Source organism: Nerophis ophidion, linkage group LG01 (genome assembly GCF_033978795.1).
Source record: "Nerophis ophidion isolate RoL-2023_Sa linkage group LG01, RoL_Noph_v1.0, whole genome shotgun sequence".
In the NCBI taxonomy this organism is placed as follows: domain Eukaryota; kingdom Metazoa; phylum Chordata; class Actinopteri; order Syngnathiformes; family Syngnathidae; genus Nerophis; species Nerophis ophidion.
Window position 1 is genome coordinate 89,252,357 of NC_084611.1, and position 22,186 is coordinate 89,274,542.

Sequence of the window (22,186 nt, forward strand, 5' to 3'; positions counted from 1 at the left end):
GGGTCGCGGGGGGCGCTGGTGCTTATTTCAGCTACAATCGGGCGGAAGGCGGTGTACACCCTGGACAAGTCGCCAACAACATACATATATATGTATATATCTATATATCCATCCATCCATCCATTTTCTACCGCTTATTCCCTTTTTGGGGTCGCGGGGGGCACTGGCACCTATCTCAGCTACAATCGGGCGGAAGGCGGTGTACACCCTGGACAAGTCGCCAACAACATACATATATATGTATATATCTATATATGTATGTCTATATACTGTATGTATGTAAGTATCTATGTATATATGTATATACATTTGTGTATCTGTGTATGTATGTATGTATGTATGTATGTATGTATGTATGTATGTATGTATATATGTATGTATGTATGTATGTATATATATATATGTATGTATATATTGTATGTATATATGTATATAAATTGTATTTACGTATATATATATATATGTATATATGTATGTATGTATATATGTATGTATGTATGTATATACAGTAAGTGTGTTTGTATGTATGCATATATATATAAATATATATATGTATGTATGTATGTATGTATGTATATATGTATATATGTATGTATATAAATGTATGTATGTATATATTGTATGTATATAAATTGTATTTACGTATATATGTATGTATATATGTATGTATGTATTTATGTGTATATGTATGTATGTATGTATATACAGTAAGTATGTTTATATGTATGCATATATATATATATATATATATATATATATATATACATATAAAAACTGGTTAGTTAAGTGCATAAAAAATGCGACCAAATTATTGAGTTTAAAATGTCAAGGGGAAAATAATGCACTTACAATCGGCGACCTGCCATCTCACCAAGTCAGCGGCCCAAGTGAAGTCATGTGACCTAATTGATCGATTTTGGTGTGACGGTCTTTGCCGCCGTTCAAGTGCCTTTAAAAAAAAAAAACGGCCTCGGTCCCGGTCGGTACTGACCCGCTTCTTGCCTTCCGTGCTCCGCAGGAGCGAAGCGCCGAGGTCTGTGCCGGCAGCCAGGTGCTGTCGGAGTGTGACGACCCCAAACAGGAGCGGTCTCGGATCAGCCGGCTGGAGAGACAAGCTCAAGACTTCCTCAATGCTGTGTTCCACAGGAAAGGTGAGCACACACACACATTCTTGTAGTTCCGACCTTCTTCAGACCTACGAAAAATGCCTACCTCTTTAGGACCACACTTTCTAGATATAAAGCTTTTATTTTTTTTTGTAGAATTTTGTTTTAGTAATTGTTTTTTGATCTTCATTACTTACTTCAAGTTATTACAGTATGTCTCTATGTACATATATATATATATATATATATATATATATATATATATATATATATACTTTTTTGATCAAAGGGGGAGCATTTCAATTTTTTACACACACTTGTTATTTCATATGTTGATATATGATAGATGTCTTCACCAGGGGTGCAAATGAGACATTCTCTATAAGATGCAATGTCTTTCCGTATCGGGACCACGACTTATGTCCTAACTTGTTCACACCTCCTCATATGGAAGCTACTTTTCCTTGTTGATGTCTCAAGAAGGGAAGAAATACAAGAACACACACACATACGCTTGTATTTCTTACCTCCTGAGACCTCTGAAAAATACCTCTTTTGGACCACCCTTTCTAGATATATAAATATTTGTTTTTACAAAATTAATAATATATACATACTCTGTATATATAAAAAAAAGAAAGCTTTTATTTTTTGGGGGAACATGTTGTTTTAGTAATTATTTTTTAATCTTCATTACTTACTTCAAGTTATTACAGTATGTCTCTATGTACATATATATATATTTATATATTTTATTTATTTTTTTTTTTTTATTAACTTTGATCAAAGGGGGAGAATTTCAATTTCTTACACACACTTGTTATTTCATATGTTGATATATGATAGATGTCTCCACCAGGGGTGCAAATGAGACATTCTCTACAAGATGCAATGTCTTTCTGTATCGGGACCATGACTTATGTCCTAACTTGTTCACAACTCCTCATATGGAAGCTACTTTTCCTTGTTGATGTCTCAAGAAGGGAAGAAAGACAAGAACACACACACACATACACTTGTATTTCTTACCTTCTTGAGACCTCTGAAAAATACCTCTTTAGGACCACCCTTTCTAGATATATAAATATTTGTTTTTACAACATTAATAATATATACATACTATGCAAACATAAAAAAGGAAGCTTTTATTTTTTTTTATTTAATTGTTTTTTTAATCTTCATGATTTACTTCAAGTTATTACAGTATGTCTCTATGTATATATATATACATATATATATATATATATATATATATATTTTTTTTTTTTTTTTATTTATTTATTTATTTATATTTTTTATTTTATTTTATTTTATTATTATTATTTTTTTTTAAATTAATTTTGGTCAAAAGGGGCGCATTTTAATTTCTTACACACACTTGTTATTACATATGTTGACCAGAGAGGTAGCACTTTACATTTTTACCCACACTTGTTATTTCATATGTTGATATATGATAGATTTCACCACCAGGGGTGCAAATGAAACTTTTCCCTATTGAGACCATGATTTCGTTGTCCTAACTTGTTCATACCTCCTCATATGGAAGCTACCTTTCCTTGTTGATGTCTCAAGGGGGGTACTAATACAAAAACACACACATTCCACCCAAACACACACACACACACACACAGACATGAGCAAAGTTGACGCTCATTAGTGCGCTCCCTCCAGTCATGGTTTTCATTTCCAAGGTGTATCCATGCAGGTTACTTCTGGAAATTTGGTTGATTCCGCAGGGAAATTAATAATGTGAGGAACCCCCCCCCCCCCCCCCAAATATTCCTGTCAGGGAATGTAAAACCAGAGTGTATTCCACACACACACACACACACACACACACACACACACTGAACGTAATGGTTTCTCCTCCCACCTGGAGTGGAGAGATTAATTTCAACATTTTAATACATTTTGTTGCTCTATATTTAGAGTCCCAATTTTGATTGGAGACGAGCTAATAATGAGACTGAAAATCCAAGTGTTTGGCAGGCGTCTACTTGTGGTACCAGTTGAAGTACCTCACTTTTAAGGCCACAGTTTGCGTGCAGGAAGTGAACAAAAGACTACAAAGTGCTCGCATATAATTGTCTGATAAATAAAAATAATGTTGAGGAATATATATATATATATATATATATATATATATATATATATATTATATATATATATATATATATATGCTATAGTAATGTGCTAACATACCAACAATATATATATGTATATATTATTATAATTTTCTTAATCCATTACGGCTCCCTTCAAGGGGACCCAGAAGGGTCTCAGTCATAAAAATGTAAAAATAAGTTCTTTTGTCTTTGTTTTTTTACACTTAAAACTTGCCAATATTAAGTTATTATGAAAGGTTTTATTTTTAAATTTTTTTAACTTTTTAGAAAAGTAAATTTTTTTATGGCAAAAACACAAACTATGCAACGACCCCAAACATTTTTCAAAGTGGAGTATTTGATGTGAAGAATTTGGGGCCTTAAATATGACATTCATTTATAACACCATTGACTTTGATTCATTATTACAGTTTTAAAAAAAAAAAATCACACTGAAATTCTCAGGGACCCAAAAGGGTCCCACTCACAAAAGTGTTAAAAATAATATATATATATATATATATATATATATATATATATATATATATATATATATATATATATATATATATATATATGTGTGTATATATATATATATATGTATATATATATATATATATATATATATATATGTTGTTTTTTAATAGATTACATTTCTAAATCAACTTTTGATCTATACGTTATTATTTTTTGATGTTTCAAATTAAATTAAATATTTCAAAGTGGAATATCAACTAGAAATAATTGTAACCAAGTCGTTAATTAATAACAACATTGATTTTGATTCAGTATTATTTTTTTGTGCCAAGACAGTTTTTTAAAAAAAATCACGCTGAAATTCTCAGGGATCCAAAAGGGTCCCACTCATAAAAGTGTTAAAAATAATGCTGTATATTTTTATTTTTTATTTTATTTGTATTTTTTATTTTTCTCAACGCTTGAATTTCTAGATCAACTTTCTCAATCTATCCGTTAGTATTTTTTTATGTTTTAAATCAAATTAAATATTTCAAAGTGAAATATTAATGTGAAATAATTGTAATAATAACAATAATGACAGTGATTTGGGTTTAGTTTTTATTTCTAGGGCAATGAAAGTTAATAAAACTAGCGTGATTAGAGTCAACATTGCAACTTGTTCTCCTTACATTTCACCTGTTTGCTCTTTTATTCCACTTTTTAATGTATTCGTATATTTACAAGTGCCGTAGGTCGCTAAATAATGATCAGCGTGCTGCAGATGCCGCCCTTTAAACTCCTCTGATATGAAGACTTCCTGTCCCTCGCTTTTATTGCGCGCCGTGTGGGAATCACTTCCTCTTTTTACCGTACTGAATGTTCCAGATGAAAAAACCTTGTTTTACCTTCAAACGTCTACAAGTTTGCCTCGTGGCGTCCAAGTTAAAATGTTGTTTCTATTCTCGAGAGTAAAGAGTCAAAAGGGGCCAAAGACGAAAGCCTAAGGGATGCCAAATTGAAACTTTCCCCAAGATTTACATTTGGGGCACAGCAGTTTGTGCCCCGCAGGTAAACCAAACTGAAGCAGTTGGAATCTGGGCCACCGAGGCTGACCCACTTTTCTGCCCTCGACTGAACTGATTAATATCTGCTTCCATGGCGCAGACATACCTTGTAGCGTAGAAAAGTAGCACAGAAAGGTAGCTTAGAAAGTGTATGAAAGTAGTGCACAAAAGAAGCCTCGAAATGTAGCGTACAAAAGTAGTGTATAAAAGTAGCGTACAAAAGTATTGTATAAAAGTAGTGTACAAAAGTAGTGTACAAAAGTAGCGTACACAAGTAGTGTATATAAGTATATAAGTATTATAGAAAAGTATCGAACTAAAGTAGCCTATAAGAGTAGCCTACAAAAGTGACCTACAAAAGTGACCTACAAAAGTAGCGTACAAAAGTAGTGTATATGAGTAGTGTACAAAAGTAACCTACAAAAGTAGCCTACGAAAGTAGCCCACAAAAGTAGCCTAGGAATGTAGCGTACAAAAGTAGAGTACAATAATAGCCTACAAAAGTAGCAGACAAGAGTAGTGTATATAAGTAGTGTACAAAAGTAGTGTATATAAGTAGTGTACAAAAGTAACCTGTAAAAGTAGTCTACGAAAGTAGCCTACAAAAGTAGCGTACAAAAGTAACCAACAAAAGTATCCTACAAAAGTAGCCTACAAAAGTAGCGGAAAAAAGTAGTGTACCAAAGTAACCTACAAAAATAGCGTACAAAAGCAGCGGACAAAAGGAGTGTACAAAAGTAGCCTATAAAAAAAACATACAAGAGTAGCGTACAAAAGTAGCCTCCAAAAGTAGCGTACAAAAGTACTGTATATAAGTAGTGTACAAAAGTAAACTACAAAAGTGGCCTACGAAAGTAGCCTACAAAAGTAGCCTAGGAATGTAGCGTACAAAAGTAGAGTACAATAGTAGCCTACAAAAATAGCGGACAAAAGTAGCGTACAAAAGTATCAGACAAGAGTAGTGTATATAAGTAGTGTACAAAAGTAGTGTATATAAGTAGTGTACAAAAGTAACCTGTAAAAGTAGTCTACGAAAGTAGCCTACAAAAGTAGCGTAAAAAAGTAACCAACAAAAGTAGCCTACAAAAGTAGCGGAAAAAAGGAGTGTACAAAAGTAGAGTACAAAAGTAACCTACAAAAATAGTGTACAAAAGTAGCCTACAAAAGTAGCGGATAAAACGAGTGTACAAAAGTAACCTACAAAAGTAGCCTACGAAAGTAGCCCACAAAAGTAGCCTAGGAATGTAGCGTACAAAAGTAGAGTACAATAATAGCCTACAAAAGTAGCAGACAAGAGTAGTGTATATAAGTAGTGTACAAAAGTAGTGTATATAAGTAGTGTACAAAAGTAACCTGTAAAAGTAGTCTACGAAAGTAGCCTACAAAAGTAGCGTACAAAAGTAACCAACAAAAGTAGCCTACAAAAGTAGCGGAAAAAAGTAGTGTACCAAAGTAACCTACAAAAATAGCGTACAAAAGCAGCGGACAAAAGGAGTGTACAAAAGTAGCCTATAAAAAAAACATACAAGAGTAGCGTACAAAAGTAGCCTCCAAAAGTAGCGTACAAAAGTACTGTATATAAGTAGTGTACAAAAGTAAACTACAAAAGTGGCCTACGAAAGTAGCCTACAAAAGTAGCCTAGGAATGTAGCGTACAAAAGTAGAGTACAATAGTAGCCTACAAAAATAGCGGACAAAAGTAGCGTACAAAAGTATCAGACAAGAGTAGTGTATATAAGTAGTGTACAAAAGTAGTGTATATAAGTAGTGTACAAAAGTAACCTGTAAAAGTAGTCTACGAAAGTAGCCTACAAAAGTAGCGTAAAAAAGTAACCAACAAAAGTAGCCTACAAAAGTAGCGGAAAAAAGGAGTGTACAAAAGTAGAGTACAAAAGTAACCTACAAAAATAGTGTACAAAAGTAGCCTACAAAAGTAGCGGATAAAAGGAGTGTACAAAAGTAGCGTACAAAAGTAGCCTATAAAAAAAAAAACATACAAGAGTAGCGTACAAAAGTAGCTTACAAAAGTAGCTTACAAAAGTAGCTTACAAAAGTAGCTTACCAAAGTAGCGGAAAAAGGAGTGGAGAAAAGTAGTGTAGAAAAGTAGTGTAAAAAAGTAGCGTACAAAAGTAGCGTACAAAAGTAGCGTACAACAGTAACCTATAAAATTAGCATACAAAAGTAGCCTCCGAAAGTAGCGGACAAAAGTAGCGGACAAAAGTAGCGGACAAAAGTGGCAGACAAAAGTAGCGGAAAAAAGTAGCGGACAAAATTAGCGGACAAAATTAGCGGACAAAAGTAGCGTACAAAAGTAGCTTACAAAAGTATCCTACAAAGGATCCTACAAAATTAACCTACAAAAGTAGCGGAAAAAAGGAATGTACAAAAGTAGAGTACAAAAATAGCATCCAAAAGTAGCCTACAAAAGTAGCGGAAAAAAGGAATGTACAAAAGTAGAGTACAAAAATAGCATCCAAAAGTAGCCTACAAAAGTAGCGGATAAAAGGAGTGTACAAAAGTAGCGTACAAAAAAAGCATCCAAAAGTAGCCCACAAAAGTAGCGGAAAAAAGGAATGTACAAAAGAAGTGTACAAAAATAGCATCCAAAAGTAGCCCACAAAAGTAGCGGAAAAAAGGAATGTACAAAAGAAGTGTACAAAAGAAGTGTACAAAAGTAGCGTACAAAAGTAACCTACAAAAGTAGCGTACAAAATAGCAGACAAAAGTAGCCTACAAAAGTAGCGGAAAAAAGGAGCGGAAAAAAGGAGCGTACAAAAGGAGCGTACAAAAGGAGCGTACAAAAGTAGCGTACAACAGTAACCTATATAATTAGCATACAAAAGTAGCCTACAAAAGTAGCGGACAAAAGTAGCGGACAAAAGTGGCAGACAAAAGTAGCGCAAAAAAGTAGCGGACAAAAGTAGCGGACAAAAGTAGCGTACAAAAGTAGCTTACAAAAGTATCCTATAAAAGTAACCTACAAAAGTAGCGGAAAAAAGGCTCGTACAAAAGTAGCGTACAAAAGTAGCGGAAAAAAGGAGTGTACAAAAGAAGTGTACAAAAGTAGCCTACAAAAGTAGCGTACAAAATAGCAGACAAAAGTAGCCTACAAAAGTAGCCTACAAAAGTAGCCTACAAAAGTAGCCTACAAAAGTAGCGTAGAAAAGTAGCGTATAATAGTAGCGTACAATAGTAGCGGAAAAAAGGACTGTACAAAAGTAGCGTACAAAAGTAGCGTACAAAAGTAGCGTACAAAAGTAGCGGACAAAAGTAGCGGAAAAAAGTAGCCTACAAAACTAGCGCCAAAAGTAGCCTACAAAAGTAGCGTACAATAGGAGTGTCCAAAAGTAACCTACAAAAGTAGCCTACAAAAGTAGCGTACAAAAGGAGTGTACAAAAGTAGCGTACAAAAGGAGTGTACAAAAGTAGCGTACAAAAGGAGTGTACAAAAGTAACCTACAAAAGTAGCCTACAAAAGTAGCGTACAAAAGGAGTGTACAAAAGTAGCGTACAAAAGTAGTGTACAAAAGTAACCTACAAAAGTAGCCTACAAAAGTAGCGTACAAAAGTAGCGTACAAAAGGAGTGTACAAAAGTAGCGTACAAAAGGAGTGTACAAAAGTAGCGTACAAAAGTAGTGTACAAAAGTAACCTACAAAAGTAGCCTACAAAAGTAGCGTACAAAAGTAGCGTACAAAAGGAGTGTACAAAAGTAGCGTACAAAAGTAGTGTACAAAAGTAACCTACAAAAGTAGCCTACAAAAGTAGCGTACAAAAGTAGCGTACAAAAGTAGCGTACAAAAGGAGTGTACAAAAGTAGCGTACAAAAGTAGTGTACAAAAGTAGCCTACAAAAGTAGCGTACAAAAGTAGCGTACAAAAGTAGCGTACAAAAGGAGTGTACAAAAGTAGCGTACAAAAGTAGTGTACAAAAGTAACCTACAAAAGTAAACTACAAAAGTAGCGGACAAAAGTAGCGGACAAAAGTAGCGTACAAAAGGAGTGTACAAAAGTAGCGTACAAAAGTAGCGTACAAAAGGAGTGTACAAAAGTAGCGTACAAAAGTAGTGTACAAAAGTAACCTACAAAAGTAGCCTACAAAAGTAGCGTACAAAAGTAGCGTACAAAAGGAGTGTACAATAGTAGCGTACAAAAGTAGTGTACAAAAGTAACCTACAAAAGTAGCCTACAAAAGTAGCGTACAAAAGTAGCGTACAAAAGTAGCGTACAAAAGGAGTGTACAAAAGTAGCGTACAAAAGTAGTGTACAAAAGTAACCTACAAAAGTAGCCTACAAAAGTGGCATACAAAACTAGCGTTCTTTTTATTATAATTTTTTTCGTCTTCTCCGTTTCCTTCTTCTTCTTCTTCTTTTTCTTTTTCTTCTTCTTCTTGTTCTTGTTTTTCTTTTATTCCTTCTTCTTCCATTTCCTCTTCTTCTTGTTGTTCTTCTTCTACTTCTACTTCTTCTTCTTCTTTTCTACCTTCCTCTTCCATTTCCTCTTCTTCTCTTTCTTTTTATTCTTCTTCCTCTTCCTCTTCTTCTTCTTCTTCTTCTACTTCTACTTATTCTTCTTCTTTTCTACCTTCCTCTTCCATTTCCTCTTGTTCTTTCTTTTTCTTCTTCTTCCTCTTCCTCTTTTCCTTTTTCTCCTTCTCCTTCCTCATCTTCTCCTTCTTCTCTGCTCCTCTAAGATGCTGCGCGTGCTCAATAAAAGATTGCTTTACTTCCAGTCGGCCTGCAGGAGAATTCCAAACCACTGCGCTGCAGCCAGGCGGAAGAAGAATGGAGTTATGTAACGCTCACTATCGAGACCAGATGAGATCTGTGGGATGACAACAAAAGTAGCCTACAAAAGTAGCGTATAAAAGTAGTTTACAATAGTAGCGTACAAAAGTATCCTGCAAAAGAGCGTTTAAAAGTAGCCTGTAAAAGTTGACTAAAACAGAAGAGTACAAAAGTAGCGCACAAACGCAGCGTACAAAAAAGTATTGTTTAAGAGTAGCCTACAAAAGTAGCATTTAAAAGTAGCGTACAAAAGTAGCCTACAATATTAGCTTACAAAAGTAACATACAAAAGTAGCATAAAAAGTACCATACAAAAGTAGCGTACAAAAGTAGCTTACAAAAGTAGCGTACAAAAGTAGCGTACAAAAGTAGCGTACAAAAGTGCCCTAAAAGTATTGTTTAAAAGTAGCCTACAAAAGTAGCATACAAAAGTAGCTTACAAAAGTAGCGTACAAAAGTAGCGTACAAAAGTAGCGTACAAAAGTAGCGTACAAAAGTGCCCTAAAAAGTATTGTTTAAAAGTAGCCTATAAAAGAAGCATTTAAAAGTAGCATACAAAAGTAGCATACAAAAGTTGTGGACAAAAGTAGCGTACAAAAAAGTATTGTTTAAGAGTAGCCTACAAAAGTAGCATTTAAAAGTAGCGTACAAAAGTAGCCTACAATATTAGCTTTCAAAAGTAACATACAAAAGTAGCATAAAAAAGTACCATACAAAAGTAGCGTACAAAAGTAGCTTATAAAAGTAGCGTACAAAAGTACCCTAAAAAGTATTGTTTAAAAGTAGCCTATAAAAGAAGCATTTAAAAGCAGCATGCAAAAGTAGCATACAAAAGTAGCATACAAAAGTAGCGTACAAAAGTTGTGGACAAAAGTAGCGTACAAAAAAAGTATTGTTTAAGAGTAGCCTACAAAAGTAGCATTTAAAAGTAGCGTACAAAATTGGCCTGCAAAATTAGCTTACAAAAGTAACATATAAAAGTAGCATACAAAAGTAGCGTAAAAAGTATTGTTTAAATGTAGCCTACAAAAGTCGCAAATTAAAAGTAACGTACAAAAGTAGCATAAAAAAGTATTGTTTGAATGTAGCCTACAAACTTAGCATTTAAAAGTAGGTTACAAAAGTAGCTTACAAAAGTAGCGTACAAAAGTATAGTTTAAAAGTAGCGTACAAAAGTATCCTGCAAAAGAGCGTTTAAAAGTAGCCTATAGAAGTTGCCTAAAACAGAAGAGTACAAAAGTAGTGCACAAAAAAGTATTGTTTAACAGTATCCAATAAAAGTAGCATTTAAAAGTAGCGTACGAAATTAGCCTACAATATTAGCTTACAAAAGTAACATACAAAAGTAGCATAAAAAACTACCATACAAAAGTAGCATACAAAAGTAGCATACAGAAGTAGCGTACAAAAGTTGTGGACAAAAGTAGCGTAAAAAAAAGTATTGTTTAAGAGTAGCCTACAAAAGTAGCATTTAAAAGTAGCGCACAAAATTGGCCTACAAAATTAGCTTACAAAAGTAGCATACAAAAGTAGCGTAAAAAGTATTGTTTAAATGTAGCCTACAAAAGTCGCGAATTAAAAGTAGCGTACAAAAGTAGTATAAAAAAGTATTCTTTGAATGTAGCCTACAAACTTAGCATTTAAAAGTAGGTTACAAAAGTAGCGTACAAAAGTATCTTTTAAAAGTTGAATACAAAAGTAGTATTCAAAAGTAGCGTACAAAAGTAGCATACAAAAGTATTGTTTGAATGTAGCCTACAAAGTTAGCATTTAAAAGTAGCTTACAAAAGTATATTTTAAAAGTTGAATATAAAAGTAGCCTACAAAAGTAGCCTACAAAAGTAGCGTATAAAAAAGTACTGTACAAAAAAATACTGTACAAATGTAGCGTACAAAAGTAGTGCACAAAAAAGCAGCGTACACAAATGTAGCGTACAAAAGTAACGTAAAACAAGAATTGCTTAAAAGTAGCGTAGAAAAATCTAGTGTACAAAAGTAACCTAAAAAAAATTATTGTTTAAAAGTAGCGTAAAAAGAAAAGGGGCCCTTGATGTCCTAATAAAAAAAAATTATGCTCGAGGGTTTTTGCTGGTCTCCAGCATTACAGTATGTGTTAATGATACTCGAGGGTTTTTGCTGGTCTCCAGCAATACAGTATGTGTTAATGATGCTCGAGGGTTTTTGCTGGTCTCCAGCAATACAGTATGTGTTAATGATGCTCGAGGGTTTTTGCTGGTCTCCAGCAATACAGTATGTGTTAATGATGCTGGAGGGTTTTTGCTGGTCTCCAGCAATACAGTATGTGCTAATGATGCTGGAGGGTTTTTGCTGGTCTCCAGCAATACAGTATGTGTTAATGATGCTGGAGGGTTTTTGCTGGTCTCCAGCAATACAGTATGTGTTAATGATGCTCGAGGGTTTTTGCTGGTCTCCAGCAATACAGTATGTGCTAATGATGCTGGAGGGTTTTTGCTGGTCTCCAGCAATACAGTATGTGCTTATGATGCTCGAGGGTTTTTGCTGGTCTCCAGCAATACAGTATGTGCTAATGATGCTCGAGGGTTTTTGCTGGTCTCCAGCAATACAGTATGTGTTAATGATGCTCCAGGGTTTTTGCTGGTCTCCAGCAATACAGTATGTGTTAATGATACTCGAGGGTTTTTGCTGGTCTCCAGCAATACAGTATGTGTTAATGATGCTCGAGGGTTTTTGCTGGTCTCCAGCAAAACAGTATGTGTTAATGATGCTCGAGGGTTTTTGCTGGTCTCCAGCAATACAGTATGTGTTAATGATGCCCGAAGGTTTTTGCTGGTCTCCAGCAATATAGTATGTGCTTATGATGCTCGAGGGTTTTTGCTGGTCTCCAGCAATACAGTATGTTTTAATGATGCTTGAGGGTTTTTGCTGGTCTCCAGCAATACAGTATGTGTTAATGATGCTCGAGGGTTTTTGCTGGTCTCCAGCAATACAGTATGTGCTAATGATGCTCGATAGTTTTTGCTGGTCTCCAGCAATACAATATGTGTTAATGATGCTCGAGGGTTTTTGCTGGTCTCCAGTAATACAGTATGTGCTAATGATGCTCGATAGTTTTTGCTGGTCTCCAGCAATACAGTATGTGTTAATGATGCTCGAGGGTTTTTGCTGGTCTCCAGCAATACAGTATGTGTTAATGATGCTCGAGAGTTTTTGCTGGTCTCCAGCAATACAGTATGTGTTAATGATGCTCGAGGGTTTTTGCTGGTCTCCAGCAATACAGTATGTGCTTATGATGCTCGAGGGTTTTTGCTGGTCTCCAGCAATACAGTATGTGTTAATGATGCTCGAGGGTTTTTGCTGGTCTCCAGCAATACAGTATGTGTTAATGATGCTCGAGGGTTTTTGCTGGTCTCCAGCAGAAGTAAAAGCGGATAAATGGTGTTTGGAGTTCCTGGGTCCTGGGTGTGAGAGGCGGGATTAGCGCTGGTTTGGGGATTATTTCATCCTCACAGGGATTATTCAGGATGAGACGGGCTCATGTTCCTGGAGGGAGTCCGGAGTTCTCACGGCCTCTTCAGTTTTTTGTTTTTTTTTTGTCTCCCCAGAACTGCCAAGTTTGTCCGACCCTCACATCCCCCTAGTGGCCCGTGAGATCATGCAGCGAATGATCCGCCAGTTCGCCGCCGAATATACCTCAAAAACTACTCAGGACGACCCGCCCCCGCCCAACGGCACCATGAAGGACCAAAGCCTGCCCAGAGCCGCCGCCCCTCGCTCCCCGGGGCCCGCGCCCGCCCCCGCCTCGCCCCCGTCGTCCGCCTCCTCGTCCCCGCCGCCGGACCTCAGCCCCGCCGCCGCCGCCTGCGCCGAGGGCGGAGCCACGGCCGCCGCCTCCGCACAGAACCCCGTCCTCAGCAAGCTGCTCATGGCCGACCAGGACGGCCCGCTGGACCTGACCGTCAAGAAGAGCCAGATGGAGGCGGAGCCAACGCAGCAGGGTGAGACACACACACACACACACACACACAAGGTGGGCGGGGCCACACATCCAATTAACGAGCTCACACATCATACTCGTTTAATTAAACGCGGCACAGCGGGAGGTCGCGGTTCGATTCCCGACCCGGCTGTCGACAGCTCGCCGCTCGTGACCGCCCGCCCTCGCTAAGCACGGCTTTTAGGAAGCCGCTTAAGCTAAGCTTCCTTGGTTTTGGGGTTTTGGCTTTCACACAACAGCAGATATCCCAAATAAATGTATTTAAATATCCCCCAAAAATATATTAAATATCACAAATAAAAGTATTTTAATATCCCAAATGAATATATTAAATATCACAAATAAATGTATTCAAATATCCCAAATAAATGTATTTAAATATCCCCTAAAAATATATTAAATATCACAAATAAAAGTATTTTAATATCCCAAATACATTTCTTTGAATATCCCAAATAAATGTATTAATCATCTCAAACAAATGTATTAAATATCCCAAATAAATGTATTTAATAACCCGAATGAATGTATTTAAATATTCCAAATACATGTATTTAAATATCCCAAATACATGTATATACGTATCATAAAATAAAGGTAATTAAATATTACAAATAAATGTATTCAAATAGCTCAAACAAATATATGTAAATATTGAAAATAAATGTATTTAAATATCCCAAATAAATATATTAAATATCACAAATAAATGTATTTGCATTTCTCCCCCCAAAACATTTCAACATCCCAAATAAATATATTAAATATCCCAAATAAATGAATTTAAATATCCCAAATAAATATATTAAATATCACAAATAAATGTATTGCATTTCTCCCCAAAAATGTTTTAAATATCCCAAATATATGTATTAAAATATCCCAAATAAATGTATTTAAATATCCCAAATAAATGTATATACTTATCACAAAATAAACGTAATTAAATATTCCAAATACATGTATTTAAATATCCCACACAAATGTATGTAAATATTGCAAATAAATGTATTTAAATACCCCAACTAAATATACTTAAATATCCCAAATAAATATATTAAATATCACAAATAAATGTATTTAAATTTCCCCCCAAAATGTATATAAATATCCCAAATATATGTATTAAAATATCCCGAATAAATGTATTTAAATATCCCAAATAAATGTATATACATATCATAAAATAAAAGTAATTAAATATTCCAAATAAATGTATATAAATAGCTCAAACAAATGTATGTAAATATTGCAAATAAATGTATTTAAATATCCCAAATAAATATATTAAATATCACAAATAAATGTATTTGCATTTCTCCCCCCAAAACATTTCAATATCCCAAATAAATATATTAAATATCCCAAATAAATGAATTTAAATATCCCAAATAAATATATTAAATATCACAAATAAATGTATTGCATTTCTCCCCAAAAATGTTTTAAATATCCCAAATATATGTATTAAAATATCCCAAATAAATGTATTTAAATATCCCAAATAAATGTATATACTTATCACAAAATAAACGTAATTACATATTCCAAATACATGTATTTAAATATCCCACACAAATGTATGTAAATATTGCAAATAAATGTATTTAAATACCCCAACTAAATATACTTAAATATCCCAAATAAATATATTAAATATCACAAATAAATGTATTTAAATTTCCCCCCAAAATGTATATAAATATCCCAAATATATGTATTAAAATATCCCGAATAAATGTATTTAAATATCCCAAATAAATGTATATACATATCATAAAATAAAAGTAATTAAATATTCCAAATAAATGTATATAAATAGCTCAAACAAATGTATGTAAATATTGCAAATAAATGTATTTAAACACCCCAAATACATGTATTTAAATATCCCACACAAATGTATGTAAATATTGCAAATAAATGTATTTAAATACCCCAAATAAATGTACTTAAATATCCCAAATAAATATATTAAATATCACAAATAAATGTATTTAAATTTCCCCAAATAAATGTATTAAAATATCCCAAATAAATGTATTTAAATATCCCAAATACATGTATTTAAATATCCCAAATAAATGTATATACATATCATAAAATAAAGGTAATTAAATATTCCAAATACATGTATATAAATAGCTCAAACAAACGTATGTAAATATTGCAAATAAATGTATTTAAACACCCCAAATAAATGTATTTAAATATCCGAAATAAATATATTAAATATCACAAATAAATGTATTTGGATTTCCCCAAAAAATGTATTTAAATACCCCAAAAAATTTATTTAAATATCCCAAATATATATATTAAATATCCCAAATATATGTATTTAAATATTCCAAGTAAATGTATATACATATCACAAAATAAACGTAATTAAATATTCCAAATACATGTATTTAAATATCCCACACAAATGTATGTAAATATTGCAAATAAATGTATTTAAATACCCCAAATAAATGTACTTAAATATCCCAAATAAATATATTAAATATAGCAAATAAATGTATTTAAATTTCCCCAAATAAATGTATTAAAATATCCCAAATAAATTTATTTAAATATCCCAAATACATGTATTTAAATATCCCAAATAAATGTATACACGTATCATAAAATAAATGTAATTAAATATTCAAAATAAATGTATATAAATAGCTCAAACAAATGTATGTAAATATTGCAAATAAATGTATTTAAGCACCTCAAATAAATGTATTTAAATATCCGAAATAAATATATTAAATATTCCAAATAAATGTATTTACATATCCCAAGTAAATGTTTATACATATCACAAAATAAACGTAATTAAATATTCCAAATACATGTATTTAAATATCCCACACAAATGTATGTAAATATCGCAAATAAATGTATTTAAATACCCCAAATAAATGTACTTAAATATCCCAAATAGATATATTAAATATCACAAATAAATGTATTTAAATTTCCCCAAATAAATGAATTAAAATATCCCAAATAAATGTATTTAAATATCCCAAATACATGTATTTAAATATTCCAAATAAATGTATATACGTATCATAAAATAAAGGTAATTAAATATTCCAAATAAATGTATATAAATAGCTCAAACAAATGTATGTAAATATTGCAAATAAATGTATTTAAACACCCCCAAATAAATGTATTTAAATATCCGAAATAAATATATTAAATATCACAAATACATGTATTTGAATTTCCCCCAAAAATGTATTTAAATACCCCCAAAAACATGTATTTAAATATCCCAAACAAATATATGTAAATATTGCAATTAAATGTATTTAAATACCCCAAATAAATTTATTTAAATATCCCAAATAAATATATTTATACATCCCAAATACATGTAATAAATATCACAAATTAATGTATTTTAATTTCATAAATACATTATTTTTATTATTCCAGATAAATGCATTTAAATATAACAATTGCATGTCTTTAAATATCCCAAATAAAGGTATTTAAATATCACAAATAAATATATTAAATATCCCAAATGAATATATTTGAATATCACAAATATTTGCATTTATTCATCCCAAATGAATGTAGATAAATATCTCAAATAAATGTATACAAAAATCGCAAATAAATGTCTTTAAATATCTCAAATAAATGTATATAAATATCGCTAAATAATGTATTTAAATATCCCAAATAAATGTACCTAAATATCCCCCAAAAATGTATTTAAATATCCCAAAAAATGTATTTAAATACCCTAAATAAATGTATTCAAATATCCCAAATAAATGTATTTAAATATCCCAATTAAATGTATTTAAATATCTCAAATACATGTGTTTAACTATACCCAAATAAGAATATTTAAATATCCCAAACAACTGTTGGCCACGCAGTAAAACCATAAAGTTCTGCAGCCATTATGCTTACATGTTACCGTTAGCATGCTAATATTTTCTGCTAGCAATTAAGGTAATTATATATATCTGAACCTAAATATTATGGATTTGGACACTTGGCGCCATATTTCAAAAATGCTAGCCGTTCCCATGTTAGCATGCTAAATTTAGCATTCTAAAATTGAATGCTAGAATTTTAGCAAGTTTTTTACGTCGGTCCGGAATTATTGGATTTTGATACCTGACAGTCTTAGACATATGGTAACTTTCCTTTTTTATCATGCTAAAGTTCGCATGCTAACGTTAGCATGATAACACCCATTATGCTTACATGTTACCGTTAGCATGCTAGAATTTTCTGCGAGCAATTTAGCTAATTATATATGTCTGAACCTAAATATCATTGATTTGGACACTTGGCGCCATATTTAAAAAATGCTACCTGTTCCCATGTTAGCATGTTAAAGTTAGCATTCTAAAATGAATGCTTGTATTTTAGCAAATGTTTTGCTTCTGTCTAGAATTATTGGATTTTGATACTTGACGTATGGTAACTTTCCTTTTTTTATCATGCTAACGTTAGCATGCTAACGGCCATTATGCTTACGTGTTACCCTTAGCATACTAATATTTTCTGCTTGCAATTTAGCTAATTATATTTGTCTGAACCTAAATATCATGGATTTGGACACTTGGCGCCATATTTCAAAAATGCTACCTGTTATTATGCTAAAGTTAGCATTCCAAAATGAATGCTAGTATTTTAGCAAATGTTTTGCGTCCGTCCGGAATGATTGGATTTTGATACTTGACAGTCTTAGACGTATGGCAACTTTCTTTTTTTATCATGCTAATGTTAGCATGATAACATCCATTATGCTTACATGTTACCATTAGCATGCTAGAATTTTCTGCAAGCAATTTAGCTAAATATATATGTCTGAACCTAAATATGATTGATTTGGACTCTTGGCGCCATATTTCAAATAAAATACCTGTTCCCATGTTAGCATGCTAAAGTTAGCATTCTAAAATTAATGCTAGTATTTTAGCAAATGTTTTGCGTCCGTCCAGAATTATTGGATTTTGATACTTGACAGTCTTAGAAGTATGGTAACTTTCCTTTTTTTATCATGCTAACGTCAGCATGCTAACAGCCATTATGCTTACATGTTACCATTAGCATGCTAATATTTTCTGCTAGCAATTTAGCTAATTATATATGTCTGAGCCTAAATATCATGGATTTGGACACTTGGTGCCATATTTAAAAAAAACGACCTGTTCCCATGTTAGCATTCTAAAGTTAGCATTCTAAAATGAATGCTAGTATTTTAGCAAATGTTTTGCGTCCGTCCATAATTATTGGATTTTGATACTTGACAGTCTTAGACGTATGGTAACTTTCCTTTTTTTATCATGCTAATGTTAGCATGCTAACGGCCATTATGATTACATGTTACCGTTAGCATGCTAATATTTTCTGCTAGCAATTTAGCTAATTATATATGTCTGAACCTAAATATCATGGATTTAGACATTTGGTGCCATATTTCAAAAATGCTAGCCGTTCCCATGTTAGCAAGCTAAAGTTAGGATTCTAAAAAGAATGCTAGTATTTTAGCAAATGTTTTGCGTCCGTCCAGAATTATTGGATTTGGATAGTTGACAGTCTTAGATGTATGGTAACTTTCCTTTTTTTATCATGCTAACGTTAGCATGATAACATCCATTATGCTTACATGTTACCGTTAGCATGCTAATATTTTCTACTAGCAATTTAGCTAATTATATATGTCTGAGCCTAAATATCATGGATTTGGACACTTGGTGCCATATTTAAAAAATGCTAGCCGTTCCCATGTTAGCATGCTAAAGTTAGCATTCTAGAAATGAATGTTAGTATTTTAGCCAAATTTTTGCGTCCGTCCAGAATTATTAGATTTTGATACTTGACAGTCTTAGATGTATGGTAACTTTCCTTTTTTATCATGCTAACGTCAGCATGCTAACGGCCATTATGCTTACATGTTACCGTTAGCATGCTAATATTTTCTGCTGGCAATTTAGCTAATTATATATGTGTGAACCTAAATATCATGGATTTCGACACATGGTGCCATATTTAAAAAATGCTAGCCGTTCCCATGTTAGCATGCTAAAGTTAGCATTTTAAAACTGAATGTTAGTATTTTAGCCAATTTTTTGCGTCCGTCCAGAATTATTAGATTTTGATACTTGACAGTCTTAGAAGTATGGTAACTTTCCTTTTTTATCATGCTAATGTTAGCATGCTAACTTTAACATGCTAATGTACGACGCCAGCATTTTTAGCTCATTTTATTAACTTTAAAATTTTGGCATTTGATACTCGGCGCCAGGGTGGACGAACGTGCCGTCTTGCAAGTATGCTAACTGTTCCCTTCTAACATGCTAACGGTAATAATGCTAACGTAAACTCACTTTCTATTTAATTTTTAAAAATGTTTTATTTTTTCCATTAACTTTGGCCTTCAGCCAGATGTTTGTTTGCAGCATATTCATCTTGTTTTTCTGCCTCCGGAGTGTTTTCCAATCTCACCTCATGTATTTGCTGCGATTAAATGATAAAAGCTCCTGAAGATTAGCGGGGCCACAGCGGCTCCGTGGCCCAGTTAGCAGGGCGCGGGTCAAAGGTCGGATGCACTTTAGGGATTACGGACGCCAAAACAGAGAAAGAAAAACATGCCTGCGACGTGTCGGCTCTTGATGCTAGAAAACCTTTTGCTTTGCTTTGTTAGCAGGATTATTCAAATAGTCTGTTCCGGGGTCAACATGTTGTCTTCTCACATTTCCCTGACTTGTCCCACTTCACTTTCTTTCACTTAGTGCTCCTTGATGTTGACATCTTTATGTCTACCTTACCCATGTTTAGACACCAAACTTTATATCGCTACACCAAACTTTATATCTATACACCAAACTTTATATCTATATGCCAAAATGCTATAATTATACACCAAACTTTATCTGTATACACCAAACGGTATATCTATACACCATACTTTATATCTATACACCAAACTTTATATCTATATGCCAAAATGCTATAATTATACACCAAACTTTATCTGTATACACCAGACGGTATATCTATACACCATATTTTATATTTATAAACCAAACTTTATATATACACACCAAACTTTATATGTATACGCCAAAACATTATATCCATACACCTAACTTAATATCTATACACCAAACATTATATCTATACACTAAATTTTATATTTTTACCCCAAACTGTATGTATACAACAAACTTTATATCTATATGTCAAAATGTTATAATTATACACCAAACGTTATCTGTATACACCAAACGGTATATCTATACACCACACTTTATATATTTATAAACCAAACTTTATATATATATATATATATATATATATATATATATATATATATATATATATATACACACAACTCTATATGTATACGCCAAAACGTTATATCTATACACCAAACTTAATATTTATACACCAAACATTATATCTATACACCAAATCTTATATTTTTACCCCAAACTGTATGTATACACCAAACTTTATATCTGTATGCCAAACTTTGTATCCATACACCAAACTTTAAATCTATAAGCCAAAATTGTATAATTATACACCACACTTCATCTGTATACACACCACATGTTATATCTGTACACCACAATTTTATATTTATAAACCAAACTTTATATATATATATATATATATATATATATATATACACCAAACGTTATATGTATACGCCAAAACGTTATATCTATACACCAAACTTAATATTTTTACACCAAACATTATATCTGGATATATATATATTGGACTGGACTCTCGCGACTGTGTTGTATCCATTGTGGATTGAACTTTCACATTATCATGTTAGATCCGCTCGACATCCATTGCTTTCCTCCTCTCCAAGGTTCTCATAGTCATCATTGTCACCGACGTCCCACTGGGTGTAAGTTTTCCTTGCCCTTATGTGGGCCTACCGAGGATTTCGTGGTGGTTTGTGCAGCCCTTTGAGACACTTGTGATTTAGGGCTATATAAGTAAACATTGATTGATTGATTGATCTATACACCAAACTATATTTTTACCCCAAACTGTATGTATATAACCAAACTTTATACCTATACGCCAAACTTTATATCTATATGCCAAAGTGTTATGATTATACACCGAACTTTATCTGTATACACCAAACGTTATATCCGTACACCACACTTTATATTTATATGCCACACTTTATATATATACACCAAACTTTATATCGATAGGCCGAATATATCGATGGACCAAACTTTATATTTTATACACCAACTTTATATCCATACACCAAAACTTTATATTTATACACCAAACTTTATATCTATACACCAAAATGTATATCTATACGCCAAAACGTTATATTTACACAACAAACTTTATATTTATACACCAAAACTTTATATTTATACAACAAACTTTATATCTATACACCAATACTTAATATCTACACACCAATACTTTATATTTGTACACCAAACGTTTTATCTATACACCAAACTTCATATCTATACACCAAAACTTTATATCCATACACCAAATGTTATATCTATACATCAAAACTTGTTATCCATACACTAAACGTTATACCTATATACCAATCATTGAGGAATATAGTACACCAAACTTTTAATAACACTTTTACGACAAACTCTTATATTTATACACAAAACTTTTATGATATTTATATATATATATATAT

General features: G+C 32.7%; 1 protein-coding gene across 1 annotated transcript in view; it reads left to right on the top strand.

Moving 5' to 3' along the window:
* lcor (ligand dependent nuclear receptor corepressor) overlaps nucleotides 1-22,186 on the top strand; it is a 141,044-nt gene that overhangs the window by 110,945 nt on the left and 7,913 nt on the right. Inside the window, exons 4-5 of the mRNA XM_061914978.1 lie at nucleotides 1,019-1,151; nucleotides 13,109-13,501. Coding sequence (XP_061770962.1) covers nucleotides 1,019-1,151; nucleotides 13,109-13,501 — 526 coding nt within the window. The remainder of the gene's footprint in view (nucleotides 1-1,018; nucleotides 1,152-13,108; nucleotides 13,502-22,186) is intronic.